The 17,140-nt window shown below is 41.8% G+C and overlaps 1 protein-coding gene across 1 annotated transcript in view; it reads right to left on the bottom strand.

Annotated features, from left to right (window-relative positions):
- Positions 1–17,140, bottom strand: part of LOC114648378 (ALK tyrosine kinase receptor) — a 1,111,743-nt gene that overhangs the window by 604,312 nt on the left and 490,291 nt on the right. The window contains 1 exon segment of the mRNA XM_051925325.1: positions 15,763–15,958. Coding sequence (XP_051781285.1) covers positions 15,763–15,944 — 182 coding nt within the window. The 5' untranslated portion in view covers positions 15,945–15,958.

Raw genomic sequence — 17,140 nt, 5'->3', positions numbered from 1 at the left:
TGCTTTGGTGCTTATTTGTATTGTGTTGCTGTGGGAAGCAAGGGAAAAGCACTTCCCCACAGAAATAAAAGTGTGTTGTGTGCTGCACTTGTGTATCTGCCTGTCTGTGTCGGGTATGGGTGACTGTACATGCCCTGGTGGTCCAGAAGTGTCATTCCAGATTAGACTTCCTGGCCATCGGTAGGCAGGAGACCCGTATTAAATCATTACTTGTGGTCAATCCAACACAGCAGCACAAGCACACGCACACACAACAGCAGTGCAACAGACCGCAGCAAAACCTCTGACAGCACTGCCTTCCTACCTATGATGGGAAGAAGATGGAACAGGCAGTGTCTGAAGATGGTGAGGGGTCAGAACCACTGCGTCATTGGAGGCAAGGAAGCTGCCTGGGGGCAAAGAGGTAAGATGGCTGAGTGAAGCACTGGGAGAAGGGTTCCAGATGGGAGTAAGACCGGGACGTCTTGTGAATGTTTCATGTCTTTTGCTTGCACTTATCCCCTAGCCAGAGAAGCCCGGACACCTGTCTGTGGCCGAAGAGTGTTCCCGAAGAAGACAGTGACGCTGTAGGCTTGGATGGGTCAGGTGAGGGTGATCTCACCTGACTGTTCGCCGGAGATAGCTGTGGGACCTGCCCCAAGGATCCAGGGGAGGTCTGAAGCAGAGGGTGCCTTTGAAATGACTGTTGCCAAGCCTGATGGACGGGACTTTGCAAAAGGGGGAGGGGCGGTAAGCAGCCAAGCCATACTCCCCAAAGAAGGTAAGGGGTCGAGATTTACATGCCAAATTTCTGCCGGTGAAATAGAAAAGGTGGAGTTGTGTAATATAAAGGTTTTCTCTGTAACAGGAGAAGGGATGAAATAAAGGAGTAAGAGGGGGTTGGTCGCTTCAGTGCAAAACCAGCTACAAAGATTGGAATGTTTGGGATGATAGCGAAAGAATGTGCAAAAGCCTGTTTCTCATAGAGGGTTTCAGAATGTTTTAGGGAAAGGTTAATTAATGCAAGATGTTTTTCTGTAAGTTGTTTTGATGTCTCTAAGAAGGATTGTTTTAGGCTTAGTAGAGATAACACATAAGATGTCCCGTGGGAAGAAGGTGTGCAGAAACTGATCACTTCTGTATACACTGCTTACACGTAAGCCATTTTGGGCAAGGACACTCAATTAGTATATAAGGGAAGGTTCCGCCCTCAGTTTCTTTGGAAGCTCAACCGTGGGGAACGTGCACACCGCCCGGTATTGGACCAGGCTCACGAGTTGATCCTCTGACGAGACTGACACGCGGGCTCCCTCAGTCTACTGGTCTAGGATGATGGCTCTGGGTCTTTTGATATTACTGTAAGTATAGTATAAGTCATATATATATATTACTGTAAGTCAATAGTACAATTCCTATATCTGCATGTATATTGCTATTATATTGTATGTAACTGATATTATATTTGAACAAGTAAACACAATTGAAGTATTGGACCTTTCCTCTTTGATTCCTGCCTGCTTATTTTCTCTTAAAACCTTGGAACCATTTTCCCAAACTAAAACATTTTGGCGTAGTCGGCAGGATTTTGGGGAATTTGGTAAAATATTGAATTATTAAGTGAGGCAAAGGAAATCAGAGATGTTTAAGAAAAAGGATAAAAACCCTGGCGCAGCTCCTTTACCTCTCCCAGGCTGGGAGGAAACGGTATGGGAAGACTGCGCCAGAGAATTGAGATGTGGGGGGGGATTAGCACAATATTGGCAGAGCTTGGATCCCCCAACACCAGTGAATGTGCTAGCTGCGCTTAAGAAATGTCAGGTATCTGCAAAGGAACCCATAATGGGCTTGCAGACGAGAGGGTGGGTTTTGCTAACTGCGGTTAAAAATCTGGATAGTCTGATAGACGAAAAAGAAAGGGAGATTAAGAAAATGCAAATGGACTTGGCGGATGCGTTAGGGCGGGCCTCAATGGCCGAATCCCAGGTAGCTGTATTATTGCCGCGGGTACAGAGAGCCGAGGGGATGGCGGAAAAGGCAGCCTTTTGCATAGCCAAGGTGAATGCGAAAAAGAAGCGCAGACCGGATGTTGCGAAGGTTAAAGCGTTTGTAGCCGCAGTTAACGTCCATGAGTGGGATCCTGAAAAATGGGATGGTAACATTTGGGATGATGATTATGAGGATGATGACGGACCCGATGCAGGGTCGGTAATTGATCCTCTGCCTTTACAGGCTAAACCCGTGACACGTCGCAGACTTTTTACTGATGCACAGGGTAATGTTAGGAGGGGAGATGTTTATGAAGATTACACTGCACAAGAAAGAGAAGGATTTAGATCACGTTATGCACAAGGGCGAAATGAGCCAGTAGACACATGGCTTGTACGCTTGCATGATGCAGGAGCCGGGCATGTGTCACTGGATAAGGGGGATGGTACTGAATTTACAGATTATGCTGTCGATTCCCGTTTTAAACAAGCAATGAGACAAGAATTGACTAAGTTAGAAGGGGACAGCACGTTGCTGGCGCTGGCGGCGAACGCAGCGTATGAAATATATCCACACCCACAGAATTGGCCTGAAGTAAAACCATGGACGACTTTGCAGCAGGCAATTCGAGTGGTTAGAGAATTGGCAATGAGGGACGCCGTGGTAGCGGGCCAAGCGGATCAGTTAGATGTGTTCCCATTTACATCTATAGCCAGGACCATCCTAATAAAAACAGCCCCTGCTAACTTGAAAGGAATAATAATGACTCTTTTACTGAATGAGGTAGGTGCAGGAGTGGGGGAAGTTGTAGCTAAATTACGGGATTTAGGTGACCTGGGGGAGTGGGGAGGAGCCCCCGCCAGGGACAGCTGCAACACAACCCACTGGGGCTACATCAAGGGATAGCGCCTATAGAACAGGGGGAGTGAATAGGAAGGAGTTATGGGGAGCGTTAATTAATGCTAAAGTCCCTAAGGAAGAGATAGATGGACAGCCTACAGGAGTACTCCTGGACAGGGCAAAGAAAAAAGGACTTATAGATAAGTCTGGTGGAATAAAGAAACGAGTAGCAAAGGCAGAAGTACATTCACTTCTTACCTTCGCTGAATGGGAAAAATTAAGTAAAAAGCATGACAAAGTTCTTACTTTTGCTGAGTGGGAAAAGTTGAGTAAGAAGCGTGATGAAACTGGCCCCTCTTCATCTTCCGAGAGCTCCTCGGAGGAGGAGGAGGAGGAGGAAGACAGGGGGAAAAACTGGCGCAAGAGTAAACATAAGAAAGGAGGGAAGAAAGCTAAAAGCAATGGGAAAGGGAAAAATAAAGGAAGGACTTTATATCCCATCAAAGAATTAGAACGCGCAGCACGAGATTGTTAGGGATGGGGCCAAGCACAGGTGAGAGCTCTAAATTGGCACGATGCGGACATTCGACCTTTTGTACCGGTAACGATACATTGGGAAACTAAAAACAAACAAATAGTAAAGGCTCTCATCGATACGGGTGCGGAGGCCACTTTAATATATGGGAATCCATCTAAATTCAAGGGGAAACGATTGACAGTGCAGGGGATCGGGGGAACGGACATCCCTGCCACTCAGGTGACGGTGATGTTACAAATTGGTCAGTTGCCCGTGAGACCCTACCCCGTACTAATCACCCCAGTGAAAGAGTATATAATAGGGATGGACATTTTACGGGGGATGACTCTTCATCTCCCCAATGAGGGGACATTTTCCTTTGGGGGCCCAAAGAAAGTTAGAGCAGTGACAGTGGGGAAATTGACAATACCACCGTTCCCCATCCCAATCGCCCGAAAGGTAGTGTGTCAAAAACAGTATAGGATTCCAGGAGGGCAGGAAGAAATCCAGGCTGCAATAAAAGATTACCTGAACGTAGGAGTGTTGAGGGGAGCAACCACTAAGTGGAACAATCCAATCTGGCCTGTTAAAAAGTCAGACGGCACTTGGCGAATGACGGTAGATTACCGAGAACTAAATAAGCACACACCGCCCCTGACGGCGGCGGTGCCTGACACTATTACATTGATAGAAAAAATTCAGGCAAGTAAGGGAAAGTGTTACGGGGTGATAGACTTGGCAAATGCCTTTTTCACAATCCCCATCCCTGAGGATAAGCAGGATCAGTTTGCATTTACATGGCTGGGGAGACAATACACTTTCACACGCCTGCCACAGGGGTATTTACATTCTCCAACCATCTGTCACCGGCTGGTGGCAGAACATTTAGATGAGTGGAAAAGGTCGACGGACCTCACAATCACCCATTATATCGATGACATCATGGTGCAGGGGGAGACAGAGGGGCAGGTAGGAGAGGCGATAGCCTCATTAGTAGAACACATGAAAAGCAAGGGATGGGAAATTAACCCACAAAAAATACAAGGACCCTCTCACATGGTTAAGTTTTTGGGGATTCAGTGGAACAAGGGAGAAAGAGAGATAGTGGAAAAGGTACGCAACAAAGTCGTTCACTTTGCAACCCCAAAAACAAAGCAGGATGTGCAGAAATTTGTGGGGCTATTTGGATACTGGCGACACCATATACCGCACATGGGGCAAATTCTGGGGCCGTTATACAAGATCACACGTAAAAAGAATACGTTCGAATGGACACCAGAAGCGCAGGTGGCTTTCGCGCTGGCCAAGGAAGCGATAGTGCAGGCAGGGAGCCTGGCAAGGGTGGAGGATGGGCCTCTAGAATTGCAGGTGTCCTCAACCGAGTGCTATGCTAACTGGAGCTTGTGGCAAAAGCAGAGTGGGAAACGCAGACCTTTAGGGTTCTGGTCTAAAAAATTAGCAGATGCATGTTCACGCTACACTCCGTTCGAACGACAATTGCAGGCATGTTATCTTGCACTCATAGACACAGAACAACTGACACTAGGACATGAGGTCCTTTTGCGACCGCAGATACCGATCATGACATGGGTAATGAGCAACCCCAAAACTCACAGGGTGGGGGCAGCCCAAGAAAACACCATAATCAAATGGAAATGGTACATAGCTGACCGGGCAAAGCCCGGCGCAACCGGTGTGTCTGTATTACACGAGAAAGTGGCAGAGGTACCAGAGGAAGGTGAGGAAATAATAATGGTGACTCACGAGGAGGAGTCGCCGGTGAAATGGGGTAAGTTATACGATACCCTGACAGACGAGCAAAAACAGCACGCCTGGTTCACCGATGGGAGTTGCAGAGTGGTGGGGGGGCGGCGCTGCTGGAAAGCGGTGGCGTATAATCCTCACACTGGGAAAATGCTGGAAGGGAGGGGAGAAGGAAAGAGCAGTCAGTGGGCAGAGCTACAGGCAGTAGCGATGATATTACAGCAGGAAAAGCTGAGTCCCTGTCATATCTACACTGACTCATGGTCCGTGGCAAACGGGCTAGGAGTGTGGATGCCCACATGGAAGAAAAATAAGTGGGCAATCAAAGGAAGGGACGTTTGGGGGAGAGAGATGTGGGAACAAATTTGGGAAATTGCTGCCAATAATCCTAACATCACGGTGTCGCACGTGGACGCGCATACAAAAGGGACGGATGCAGAGGCTCTTTTTAATGCGGTGGCGGATGCCCAAACCAAAACCGCGACAGTAACAATAATGGAACATGGAACAGACATGGCAAAGTGGGCGCATGAGGGGGGGGTCACCTTGGGGCGGCTGCTACTGTAAAGTGGGCAGCAGAGAGGGGGGTGGCCCTAACTATAGACAAAGCGAGGGAGGTAGGATTAAATTGTGAAACATGTCAGCATCAGCAGAAGCTCCCGGTATTGCAACCAGTAATGGGACATATTAACAGGGGGCGGGAACCAGGACAAATTTGGCAAATTGATTTTATTGGGCCCATGCCTAGGTCCAAAGGGTGTGAGTATGCATGCACGGTGGTGGACACATACTCCGGAGTATTGGTGGTACATCCCTGCCCACATGCCAACCAAGAGGCCACCCTATTGGCCCTTCAAAAGGTAGAATTGGCATATGGCCTCCCATTGCAGGTTCAATCAGATAACGGGACGCACTTTACAGGATGGAAAGTGAAGCGCTGGGCGGCGGAAAGACAGGTAGAGTGGGTATACCATGTAACCTATCATCCGCAGGCCGCAGGGTTAGTGGAACGAGTTAACGGGTTATTGAAAACTCAGCTGAGTAAGAGAGGAGGGGGAACGCTCCAAAACTGGAAGGAGCATTTAGTGGATGTGGTTTGCGCGCTCAATAATCGCCCATTTGCAACAGGTTCAACTCCGTTGCAGAGGATGAAATTTCAGATCTGTAAAATGGACGCAGACGGGCCAATACAGATCTGGACAGAGCATCCAGACGCGAAACTACCCATTAGGGGCAATGAGGGGGCAGCAGGCTTAGATCTCTATGCGATACAGGATGAGACAGTCACTGAACGAGTAACTATAATTAATACAGGGATAGGGGTGAAAATCCCGAAGGGACACTACGGGCATGTATGCCCAAGATCAAGTCTAGCGCTAAAGGGAGTCACTGTGCTAGCAGGCGTAATCGACGCAGATTACCAAGGGACCGTCAAAGTTCTGTTACAATCCTCAATGGGGGATCCAATCAAATTGACTAAGGGAGATCGAATAGCGCAATTGTTAATAATACCAGTTCACATGGGAAAAGTGCAGGAAAGTACTGCACCAGTAGTTAAGACTGGCCGGAATGTGGGGGGATTTGGATCAACAGATGCTCCTAAATTGGTTAATGGGGCGAAGGTGTGGGTTAAACAACCTCATGGACCACCCCGCCCGGCAGAAATCATCGCAATGGGACAGGATTTGATTGTAACTGTTCTATACAATGGAGAAGAAGCATGGGTAAATGTTCCTGTAAAACACTGCTATAGACGGGAGTGAGGAGTGGGTGCAACATGCTGTGTTCTTGTTTTACAGAATTGGGGGTGTTCTGAATGAAGTAGGAGCCACCACATTAGGAGGCGAGGCAACGGAGACGACTCAGGTCCGATGGTGGTGGAACAATTCCACTAAATCTAGACGGCAGGAGAACACGACGTGTCCAGAGAATCAGTCTTGCAATGTCCTTACAATTACGACTGGTGACGGGTGCACCATCTACTCCTCGAACTTGAAGGTGCCGGGGGTAAAACCACAGAAGTATCTGATTGAGTGCTCTGAAAACTTAAATATTACCTGGACGTCGAAAGTAACTTGGTGTATGGGGCCCTGGAACGGTTCCAAGGTACAGTGCGAGGTTAATGCAACATCAGGCGAATACACCTCTAATAAGACTGGGCCCATTGGCTGGATCAATGCAACTGAAATTATTAACAGGACTATACCAATGCTTGCTATAGCCGTGTGGGCCAGAACCCCCATAACAAGACAGTCACATGTAGAACCAATAATTGACACATGTAAACTTGTTTCTATGACAGCAAAAAGGACTAAGGTTACATGGCAAGTGACATTTCCACTGTTGCCACAGTGTAAGCGTGCTAAACGGGCATGGTATGACACTTTCTTAGGAGGGGTTGGCACCACCCTAGGAACTTTAAACACCATAGATAATGAAATAACTGCAAACAAGCTTGAGAATGTGGGACGACATACTCACAAAGTGGCAGACCAAATGGCTAGGTGGTTACCTCAGTCCATGGTCTCTCATCAGCAAACAGTAAACTGGGAACAACGCGCTTCAGATTGGATAATCATGGCTAGCAATGACATTCGATGGCTAAATGTCTCAACTTTCATGAACTGGACTGTATGCACTTTTAACATATTACAAGCACAGATACAGAAAAATAACATGCAAATGGCTTTAAGGACTAATAATATGCAAATATGGCAAGATATATGGAACATTAGCAGTAGCTTATGGTTAACGGTTAAACCTGAAGATACTAGGTGTAATGATACAATATGTAATGGGTATTGGTTTCAATATAATGTTACCACTATGATAACCTTGTGTAGATATCACGTTTTACCTGTTGTTGCACACGGACACTTTTGGCAGCTGCAATTGGATGGTGAGTGGCTAGAACCTAAAACTAACAAAACATATGATTTACGAAATTGCGAACACACCAATATTGGTATGTTCTGTGGATTGATGTCAGGACAGGAAAACCCATGTATTTCAGGTAAAGCAACCACCTGTAATTGGAGACTAGTTAATCAGAACACCACTCTGTATGAAGTGGGACCTCACCGACTCTGTGTTTCCACCACCATCGCTAATCGTAGGCTGCCACAGGTTCCGTTTTCTGGATGTCTTGATAATGTATATGTTTGGCAAATAGCAAATAATACTTACTATCTGAATAATTACACCACTAAAAACCATCTTACCAAGGTCCAATGGCAAGTCTGGCATGCTCCGACCTCAATTTCACTGGCTGTAGCTGAACGTCTATTAAATAGCTCCCTGCAATTAAAAGAATTGGCTGCTAAACATCAAAAACATGTAGATGCACTTACTGTACAGACAGTCATGACGACGTCTCAATTACAAATTTTAGGGACCAAAATTGAAGGTGAATCTGTAAATGCGTGGTGGTCAATCTTTACAGGTTGGTCACCAAAGGCATCCACAATGTTGTCAGTTTTCCTCCACCCTTTGGTGCTGCTTATTATTATTATTGCTTTAATGACTATATTTAATTGCTATGTGTTTTGTGTTTTAAAACGTATTAATAATAGAGCACGACAGACAAGGTTGCTGGTTTTGCGCTGAGCGAGGGACCGATTGTAATATAAAGGTTTTCTCTGTAACAGGAGAAGGGATGAAATAAAGGAGTAAGAGGGGGTTGGTCGCTTCAGTGCAAAACCAGCTACAAAGATTGGAATGTTTGGGATGATAGCGAAAGAATGTGCAAAAGCCTGTTTCTCATAGAGGGTTTCAGAATGTTTTAGGGAAAGGTTAATTAATGCAAGATGTTTTTCTGTAAGTTGTTTTGATGTCTCTAAGAAGGATTGTTTTAGGCTTAGTAGAGATAACACATAAGATGTCCCGTGGGAAGAAGGTGTGCAGAAACTGATCACTTCTGTATACACTGCTTACACGTAAGCCATTTTGGGCAAGGACACTCAATTAGTATATAAGGGAAGGTTCCGCCCTCAGTTTCTTTGGAAGCTCAACCGTGGGGAACGTGCACACCGCCCGGTATTGGACCAGGCTCACGAGTTGATCCTCTGACGAGACTGACACGCGGGCTCCCTCAGTCTACTGGTCTAGGATGATGGCTCTGGGTCTTTTGATATTACTGTAAGTATAGTATAAGTCATATATATATATTACTGTAAGTCAATAGTACAATTCCTATATCTGCATGTATATTGCTATTATATTGTATGTAACTGATATTATATTTGAACAAGTAAACACAATTGAAGTATTGGACCTTTCCTCTTTGATTCCTGCCTGCTTATTTTCTCTTAAAACCTTGGAACCATTTTCCCAAACTAAAACAAGTTGTAAAGCCTGTGTGGGGACTACCCCAACCTTCCTCCTTGCCGGAGAGGTCCATGTCACCTGGCTTCCCGTTGGTGGGAAAGGATATATGCACTAATGCATTTGATGTACGGGAACTGGAGAGGCTTTTTCAACATGTACATTCTCTGTTACAGGTGCTCACTTATTTTAGGAGCCTTGTTGAAGAACTGGAGAGGACAGCCATGGAGCCAATGAAGGCAATCTATGCGTACTTGAAGAGGCATGGACTCGAAATCTCCAGCCTGATTGATTCGGTGGTACAGGTAAGTGTATCCTGTACCATACAAAATACCAGAACTCCTTCTGAATTGTTCCTGGATGAGAAATCTGAAGGGAGGCAAGTAGATGGAAGTCCGACAATAAGTGTAGGTGTGGTGACCAACTGCTTGGAGGTAGGGGAGGGGGAGCCAAAGAGGAGTGTTAGTGCCAATGTCCGGATCCTTCAGTGCCTCACCAAATCAGCGATGAGCACACACAAATCTAAAGGGTGCAGATACTACAGGGTCTCTCAGTATGCCATAAAGAGATCCAGATTGTTACAACACCCCAGAGTAAAAGAAAGACCCAGAAAAAAAAAGACATTACAACACATGAGCCCGCACGCTCACGTTTTTGGAAGGCCATTCTCTGCGGGGGCAGAGAGACAACCTAACCTCAATTGGGTGTGAGGCGGAGCAGTGCTTTTCACACTGCTTCTATGTCCACAGGGTGCAGATACTCGGAGGGGAGCAACACTGCTATGAGTTCCACCATGTGGTTATAAATGTACAAATGTAAGATCTGTATGGTTATGAAGGTAACTGGTCTAGTTTGACTTTGATAAACCAACAAACATGTTTCAAACTCTGAATTACAAGAGAATATTTCTGTTCTCCATGTGATGCCAAAAGGTTAAGTTACGAAACAATGTCATCTACTGTTACTCATTAAATATTTCATTAAAAGAACAGTATTTGTTATTGGTGTTTGATTCATTATATTTTGTCTGAAAATGAAATTTCTGATTATTTCTTTATTTGTGGATTAAATTAATTTTTAAATTAGAATTACACAACTGTCACCTAATTTCAAAGAGATTTAAAATAAATGTTTCAAGTTTTTTTATTTACAGTTGTTTCACTTTCAGTACCTCCAGTAAGATACATTAACTCAATTCACTAGGCTGTAGTTAAAATTACCTAATTTGGCTAGTGAAATTTTTACACAGAACTGAAATAAGTTCCCTCATAGAATAACTTCTTTTTTCCCCCAGTGAATAACACATCTTTGATGAGTTCTCAGTTTAAAAAAGCTTGAAACGTTTCCCGTAACTACTACTTATGGTGTGCATGAAAAAAAAAGTGTAAACACAGAGACATGTATTGTAGTACAGTTCCATATTTGTTATTTTTCACCTTAATTTCAACATGCATTCATTTATATTTAACCTGCTCCTCATTTCACCAGTGCCTACTATTGTTTAAAGTACCTAGTTTCATATTTATTTGTGTCTATGAAGAAAATCAACACATAATTCTGGTGCTGAAAATATGTCTTTTTCCACCAACCTCCATAAAACACTATCACTTTATTATTTAGCATGAAACTTATGACTGCATTTACCAACCAATGAAAGCTTCAGCACTGTGTAAAGTGTCTCAGCCACTAGACTTCAATATCGACTTAAAGAAGGAGAACACACAAAACCAAATGTGGGAAGGTCTTTGGCATCTTAGCTGTGTATTACTCAGGTAGCTAGGTTGCTTACTATATGAAAACAGCTACTGTTATTAAACGTTTGAATACTTTGTTCCACATTGAATAACAGATGCATAATACTTTTCACGCGCTTGAGTTTCTATTTAGCTAATAACCAATATTTTTCTACCCACTTTTGGTCAATAAAGATGCTGCCTCTTTTTAATAAAAAATGAAAAGCGCAATTAACTTGTTTTAAAGCATTGTATGAAGCCTTTGTCATCTATGCAACTGTGGTTTTTAAAAATCTCTTTTATGAGATTTTGTTTAATGCTACTGGTCATAGAACCATGCAGAAATTGCTTTGAAGAACCTTGCTTTAATCAATATAGGCAGTGAAACAACAGGCTTCATAAAGTGCTGTTTAATTGAATTTGATATACAAAAAAGTAGACATTTCAGTACATCTCCACAGCTAGCATTTTCCCAGGAAATATTTGTTGAGATAAGATTGTGAAGACTAATTGGTTTGACCTTATTACAGGGCTGTGTAACTTTAATGAAAAACTATGATAAATATTTTGAGCTATCATCATTAATATTCTAGATAGTCTTGCCACAACTTCAACTTTACTTCAGACTTTTTCACACAATTACAGACTAATTTGGCTTTAGAAGGACTTGAGACATTAAATACCTTCACAGCATAATTCATACCCTGATAAAATGTGTACAAGGGTTTAGATTATGAGCTGTGTAATTCTAAAAAATATTTAAAATATTTTGCCTGTTGTCTTAGGGATGGTGCAATTTTTTATAAAAATATGTACTTGGGGGAAAAAAATAATACTTTTAGAACCAGATGAGATCTTAAGAAAAACCTGACCTACACAGAAAAAAATATTTAGTGACCATTAATGGATGTCCAGATAAAAGTGTCTTCTACTTACAAATTACCAGACAAGAACCAGAGTAAACTAAGAACTAGGGGGACCTCTAAGAAGTTGTAAATGTGCAAGGACAAAAAAAAAATTATCCTAGCCAGTGGCTAAAGTGAAAGAGACGGGTTATTGGTAAGGACCATTGGTCCAAGAGGTGCATCAAAGAAGTACAAAGCCATTATAAATTTAGGCTAACAAAGATGCCCAGTTTATCTTCCTTTCCATCCACCCACAGGCCACAAAGAATCAGAGACCAATCACTTACTAAAACAAAGAGCCATCAGGTAGTCTAAACATATTGGATGTCTAGACTCCTAACAAGGCAAACTGCTGTCTATCCAGGTACTGTACCTATCCTTAATCAGACAAGTGTTTTTGCCGTTCCTGGCCTGAGACTTTACTAACAAGGCCTTGTGAGCTGAATTCTTCCTTATAATGAGAAATCCACCTGAAACAATATTTCAAATTAAAATATACTAAATGTATGTAAGCACAGTGAAATTTTATGTATCCCACCGAATAGTAACAGAAACTACCATCACACAATAAATACAATATTATAAATTATATAAAACACATATAAAAGAAACACTCATACAATTGTGAGTATGAGTGGCTGTTGATTAGCATTTTGGGTATAAGCTATCCCTGTATCTGTTAACTTGGGTTCTAATGATTCTGTACTAGCTTCACTATCCTCAGCAGTGCTGTGCAATCAAGAGTTGAACAGGTACCATACCAAGATGTTACACAATTTCTGCACCTGTAGAAGATGATGAGCACAAATAGAGGCATATGTCCTTTTGTCAGACATTTGATGAGAAAAGTTGTGGTGGAGCCTTCTTGACCATATCTGAGATGTTATGTACACTTGAGGTGACTAATGATGATGTCTGCAAAAATATAGTAAGCCTCTGACCTTCTTCACAGAACACTCTCCAGTATACTTGATAATGTGGTGTGCTTTGTAGTTCCTGAAATCTATGACCAACTTTGTGCTTTTGCTCATAGCCACCACCACTTGCACAACATAATCAGCCTATGTGTTATTTTTGTTCTATTTTTGTTCTGTTAATACAGATATAACATAAGTTTGTGGTTGTACCATATACTGGGAGAAATAGGGGATGCTCCATCTTTAAGGAGAACACAGAGCATCAGAAAACATCATCGCACTAATGTAATATTAGTTGAAAACTAACAGCATGAGATCGTTTTTTTGCGTGAACGTAACAGAGAACAAAACTGAAAAAAAAAAAACCTTTTACAAGTACCATAAATTTACACTTGCTGTTGTAGATTCAAATCAAATGTATATTTTCATTACTTAATAGTAATAAAAATAGCAGCACACTACAGGGGAATTGAACCCACAACCTCTTGTTTAGGAGAAAGCAGTTGTTACTGCTGCACCAACCAAGCGGATATATCTAACTTGTGCCCTAAGCCAACTTCTTTTTCTTTGGTTATATTCTTGAATAAAAACACACTTGTTTTGTTAGACGTATACATTTTGTGAAAGTGTTTATGTGACTTCATATCTACATTTTTTCAGTTATTACTAAAACATGAAAAAGGTTTCTGTTTAGTTATGTGTTCAACAATTCCTGCCACACATTTCCTGTCATTCCACATTTACACAGATTGTTGTAGACACGGAACACACTTGAAATATATGTATTCCAAATGGCGATATATTATTTACCCTCTACAATTTAAGGAACCTCACACCCAGATAAACACACTTGAGCTCTGAGAATCTTCTTTGCAACTTGAGCTGCGTCAGTGGGGGGAAGGGATAGCAGGCTGTTTGATGCCTGTGCTGATCGGCACATTTACAACACAAAAGATGCTAATAGAAAGGTGCAAAGGAATTTAAGGTGGCCTGGGATTATGAGATTTTTCATAGGCTTCAGGGATTCTAGGATGTCTTGGAACAGAAGCTTGTCGATGTTGCATCCACTTTTCTTTTTCCATCGCCTTTTCTTGTAAGAATTTAGTGACGACAAAGTTTCTCTGCAAGGTGAGACATGAACACTCTTCTTTACTCAGCTGGAAATTACAGGGAATTCTCTGATGTGGCGGGATAGAAGCTGACACACAAACGTGGATTTGAATGCACATGTACTGTACAAGGCACTAAGAAAAGAAGAGTGCTTTTTTATCACCCGCTTTAAAGGCAGTATCTCAAGTTTTTGACAGGGCTATCACTTTAGAGGTCAAACAGGGGTTCTGATTAGCTCTTATGGGGTATAGCTTGGTGATAAGTTATGTCATCTTTACATCTGGTGATGTAGCTGATCACAGAATCTGTGTAATCCTCCAAGTTCACAGTTCCATCATAAGCAGCAGCCTCTCTGAAAATGTCCCAATCAGCAAGTTCAAAACAGACATGAAGCATTGAAAAGGACCCTTCTGGCCATATTATAATTTTCTTTATAACTGGTTTTGAACATATTAGCACTTGTTTGTAAGCAGGAATCACTTTAACAGAGAATGGTCCAATACACCCATCTTGGGGAAGAACACAGCCCAGTATGCACCACATATGCTTGTATAAACCATATCAAGTTTAATTTGTCCTCTTGTTGGAAACTTAACATGGTAGCGGAATGTTGGTAGGACTGATTTCAGATTGGCATGATTAAAGTCACCAGCAATAATCAGAACCCTGTCAGGATACGTGGGATAGAAACACCACCAGTGCTGAGCAATGACATAAAATGATTGTTGCATTAGAATATCAGTCCTTGTTGATATATAAACACAAACTGTCCCTGCAAGTCTTACCACACAGCATAGCTTGTCTGTCAGCAAGGTAGTTGGCCCATCAAGGTGGATGGCAGAGACTGGGATGTTCTTGTGTACTCACATTTCCATGACAACAAAAGCACAGCAGTTCCTCAATTCACACTGGGTGCTATGATGTAATCTGATATAATCCAGCTTGCTATCAATGGAGCGGGCATTTGCTAGGAGAATAGTCGGCAGTGATGGTCAGTTTGGCTTGGCCTTTAACCTAGCATGAATGAAAGCTCCCTTGCCGCATTTCTGTTTCCTCTCGGTGCGTTTGCGTTGTACATTTGCTCTGGTCAATGCCGTGGTTTTGTGGGTCACAATGTTTAGCAGGCCGAGGCCAACTAGTGTCTCCATTGTTTCCATTGGTAACTTTAATAAACTGTTCAAAACATTTTTACAACCCAACATGGTTCGGTCATATTTCTACGTGCTAATGTGTCCGCCTTTGGACCAGTCAAATTACCAATAAACTACAATGAGAATTGAACACTAAAGTAGTCAGAGCTGAAGCACCCACTGCATTCACACGCACCACCATAATAACTGACAAGGGACACAAAATATAAATCACATTTTAAGAGATAAAGAGTTTCACAAAGAGGAAAATAAATTTATCATTGCCACTTAAGTTAAAAAAGACTTGTCTTGTTCCTTTGTGACATAAAGTTATCTTGGTGCAATGTTCAGAAATCATGAATTTGTTTGTCGATGTTAGCAAGAATATTATGTACAGTAATCCAAAAAAATTTGTAGAATATTCCACAATTTAATTTGTATATGGAGTTGTCATATTGTAAATATAATACAGATGTTGTTTATGGAAAGATATGGTAATAAATTATAATTTAAACATTCCGCCAACCCATCCCCCCAATTTTCCAAAACAAGGCTTACCCAGTAACAGCAGCTTTCTCTGTTGAGGCAATTTCCTGCAAAAGCTTGCCATTCTCAGAAAGGTAAACGGTGTAGCGGCCTCGCTGTTCACCATGTAGATAGACAGCTAACTGGAAGGTACACAGTTCATTGCTGCTGCGAAGCCAAGGACTTAAGATGGAGGAGGCATTTTTACCTTTCATAAACAAGAAGTGGCCTAGGAGGAAAAAACATATGCATTAGAAAGCCCATATTACAAATAAAAAAAATTACAAACCTATGTATTTCTTTTTTCCAAAGAGCATTATGAGCATTCCATAACATATTAGAACAAACAAAAGTCATAAAAACAATAAACATAAGTTCTGATACAATGGTCATTTATGTCAGTTATGCCAATTTTCTTTTCACTACAAAAAACCGTCATTGCCCAATTTAAATATTCATCATATAATTCATATTCAACTTGAAATTAATCACTTTTGATGGATAGGTATTAATTTTTTCTGTCATGGCTGAAATTTTAAGAAGTGTGAATGGGCTAGAAAATTGCATGATTCAAGCAAAAGTTTGGTGAGGCCCACTGAGGTTATTTAGTCAGAAAAGCATAAATGTAGCCGATGAGAGAACATCAACTTTCACTTGAGTGAGAGAGAATGAGGAGTGATGGAGGAATGGAGAAGTATATTTCATTAAATGGTCCTGTATTCAGGCCACATTGATTGTGTAGAAGGTAGCTGAGAAAGTGGACTTGGGTTACGTATACATTTATTTGTTTGTAGCAAGAAAGTAAATACATAGGACATTGTTGCACAGATATAAGAAAATAAGCCAGTGTGACAACCATAATTACAAGCAGTCCATACACCTGAATAATTTCTGCAGATAAGAAAAATGAATTCTAACAATACATCATACAAGTTCAGCAGGATCCCTAGAATCATGGGAATTTAAAACATTTATATATTGGGAGATAAATGAAAGTCTTAAATCTGTTACTCTTGATAACCAGGAACCTAAATTTGTGGCATGATGACAACAAAGTAAGGGAGGACTGCTGTAAATCAGTAATTTTACTACTCATTTTCAAAATGTTGTTTAGATACTCTATGTTCTTAACGCCAAGAGTTACAAACCAAAATAGAAAAAAGCTAATTCAACAATAGGAGAAAGGTTTATGTCATTATAATGTCCACTTTAAAACAATTAAGTTTCCACAGAAAGAACAGTCATTTTTGTCCCTTCTTATGTATTTGTTCTGTATTAATGTAAAAAGTTAGCCTTTTACCGATTATCTGTTCCCAGATACTACAAAATCTCTACAATTAGCCCTTTATTTTTGAAAGAGGAGGAGAACATTATAAAATGTACAGCTTTATCATTGATATTAGATATATTT

This window comes from Erpetoichthys calabaricus, chromosome 3, assembly GCF_900747795.2.
Source record: "Erpetoichthys calabaricus chromosome 3, fErpCal1.3, whole genome shotgun sequence".
In the NCBI taxonomy this organism is placed as follows: domain Eukaryota; kingdom Metazoa; phylum Chordata; class Cladistia; order Polypteriformes; family Polypteridae; genus Erpetoichthys; species Erpetoichthys calabaricus.
This window is presented reverse-complemented; position numbering and strand designations above follow the sequence as displayed.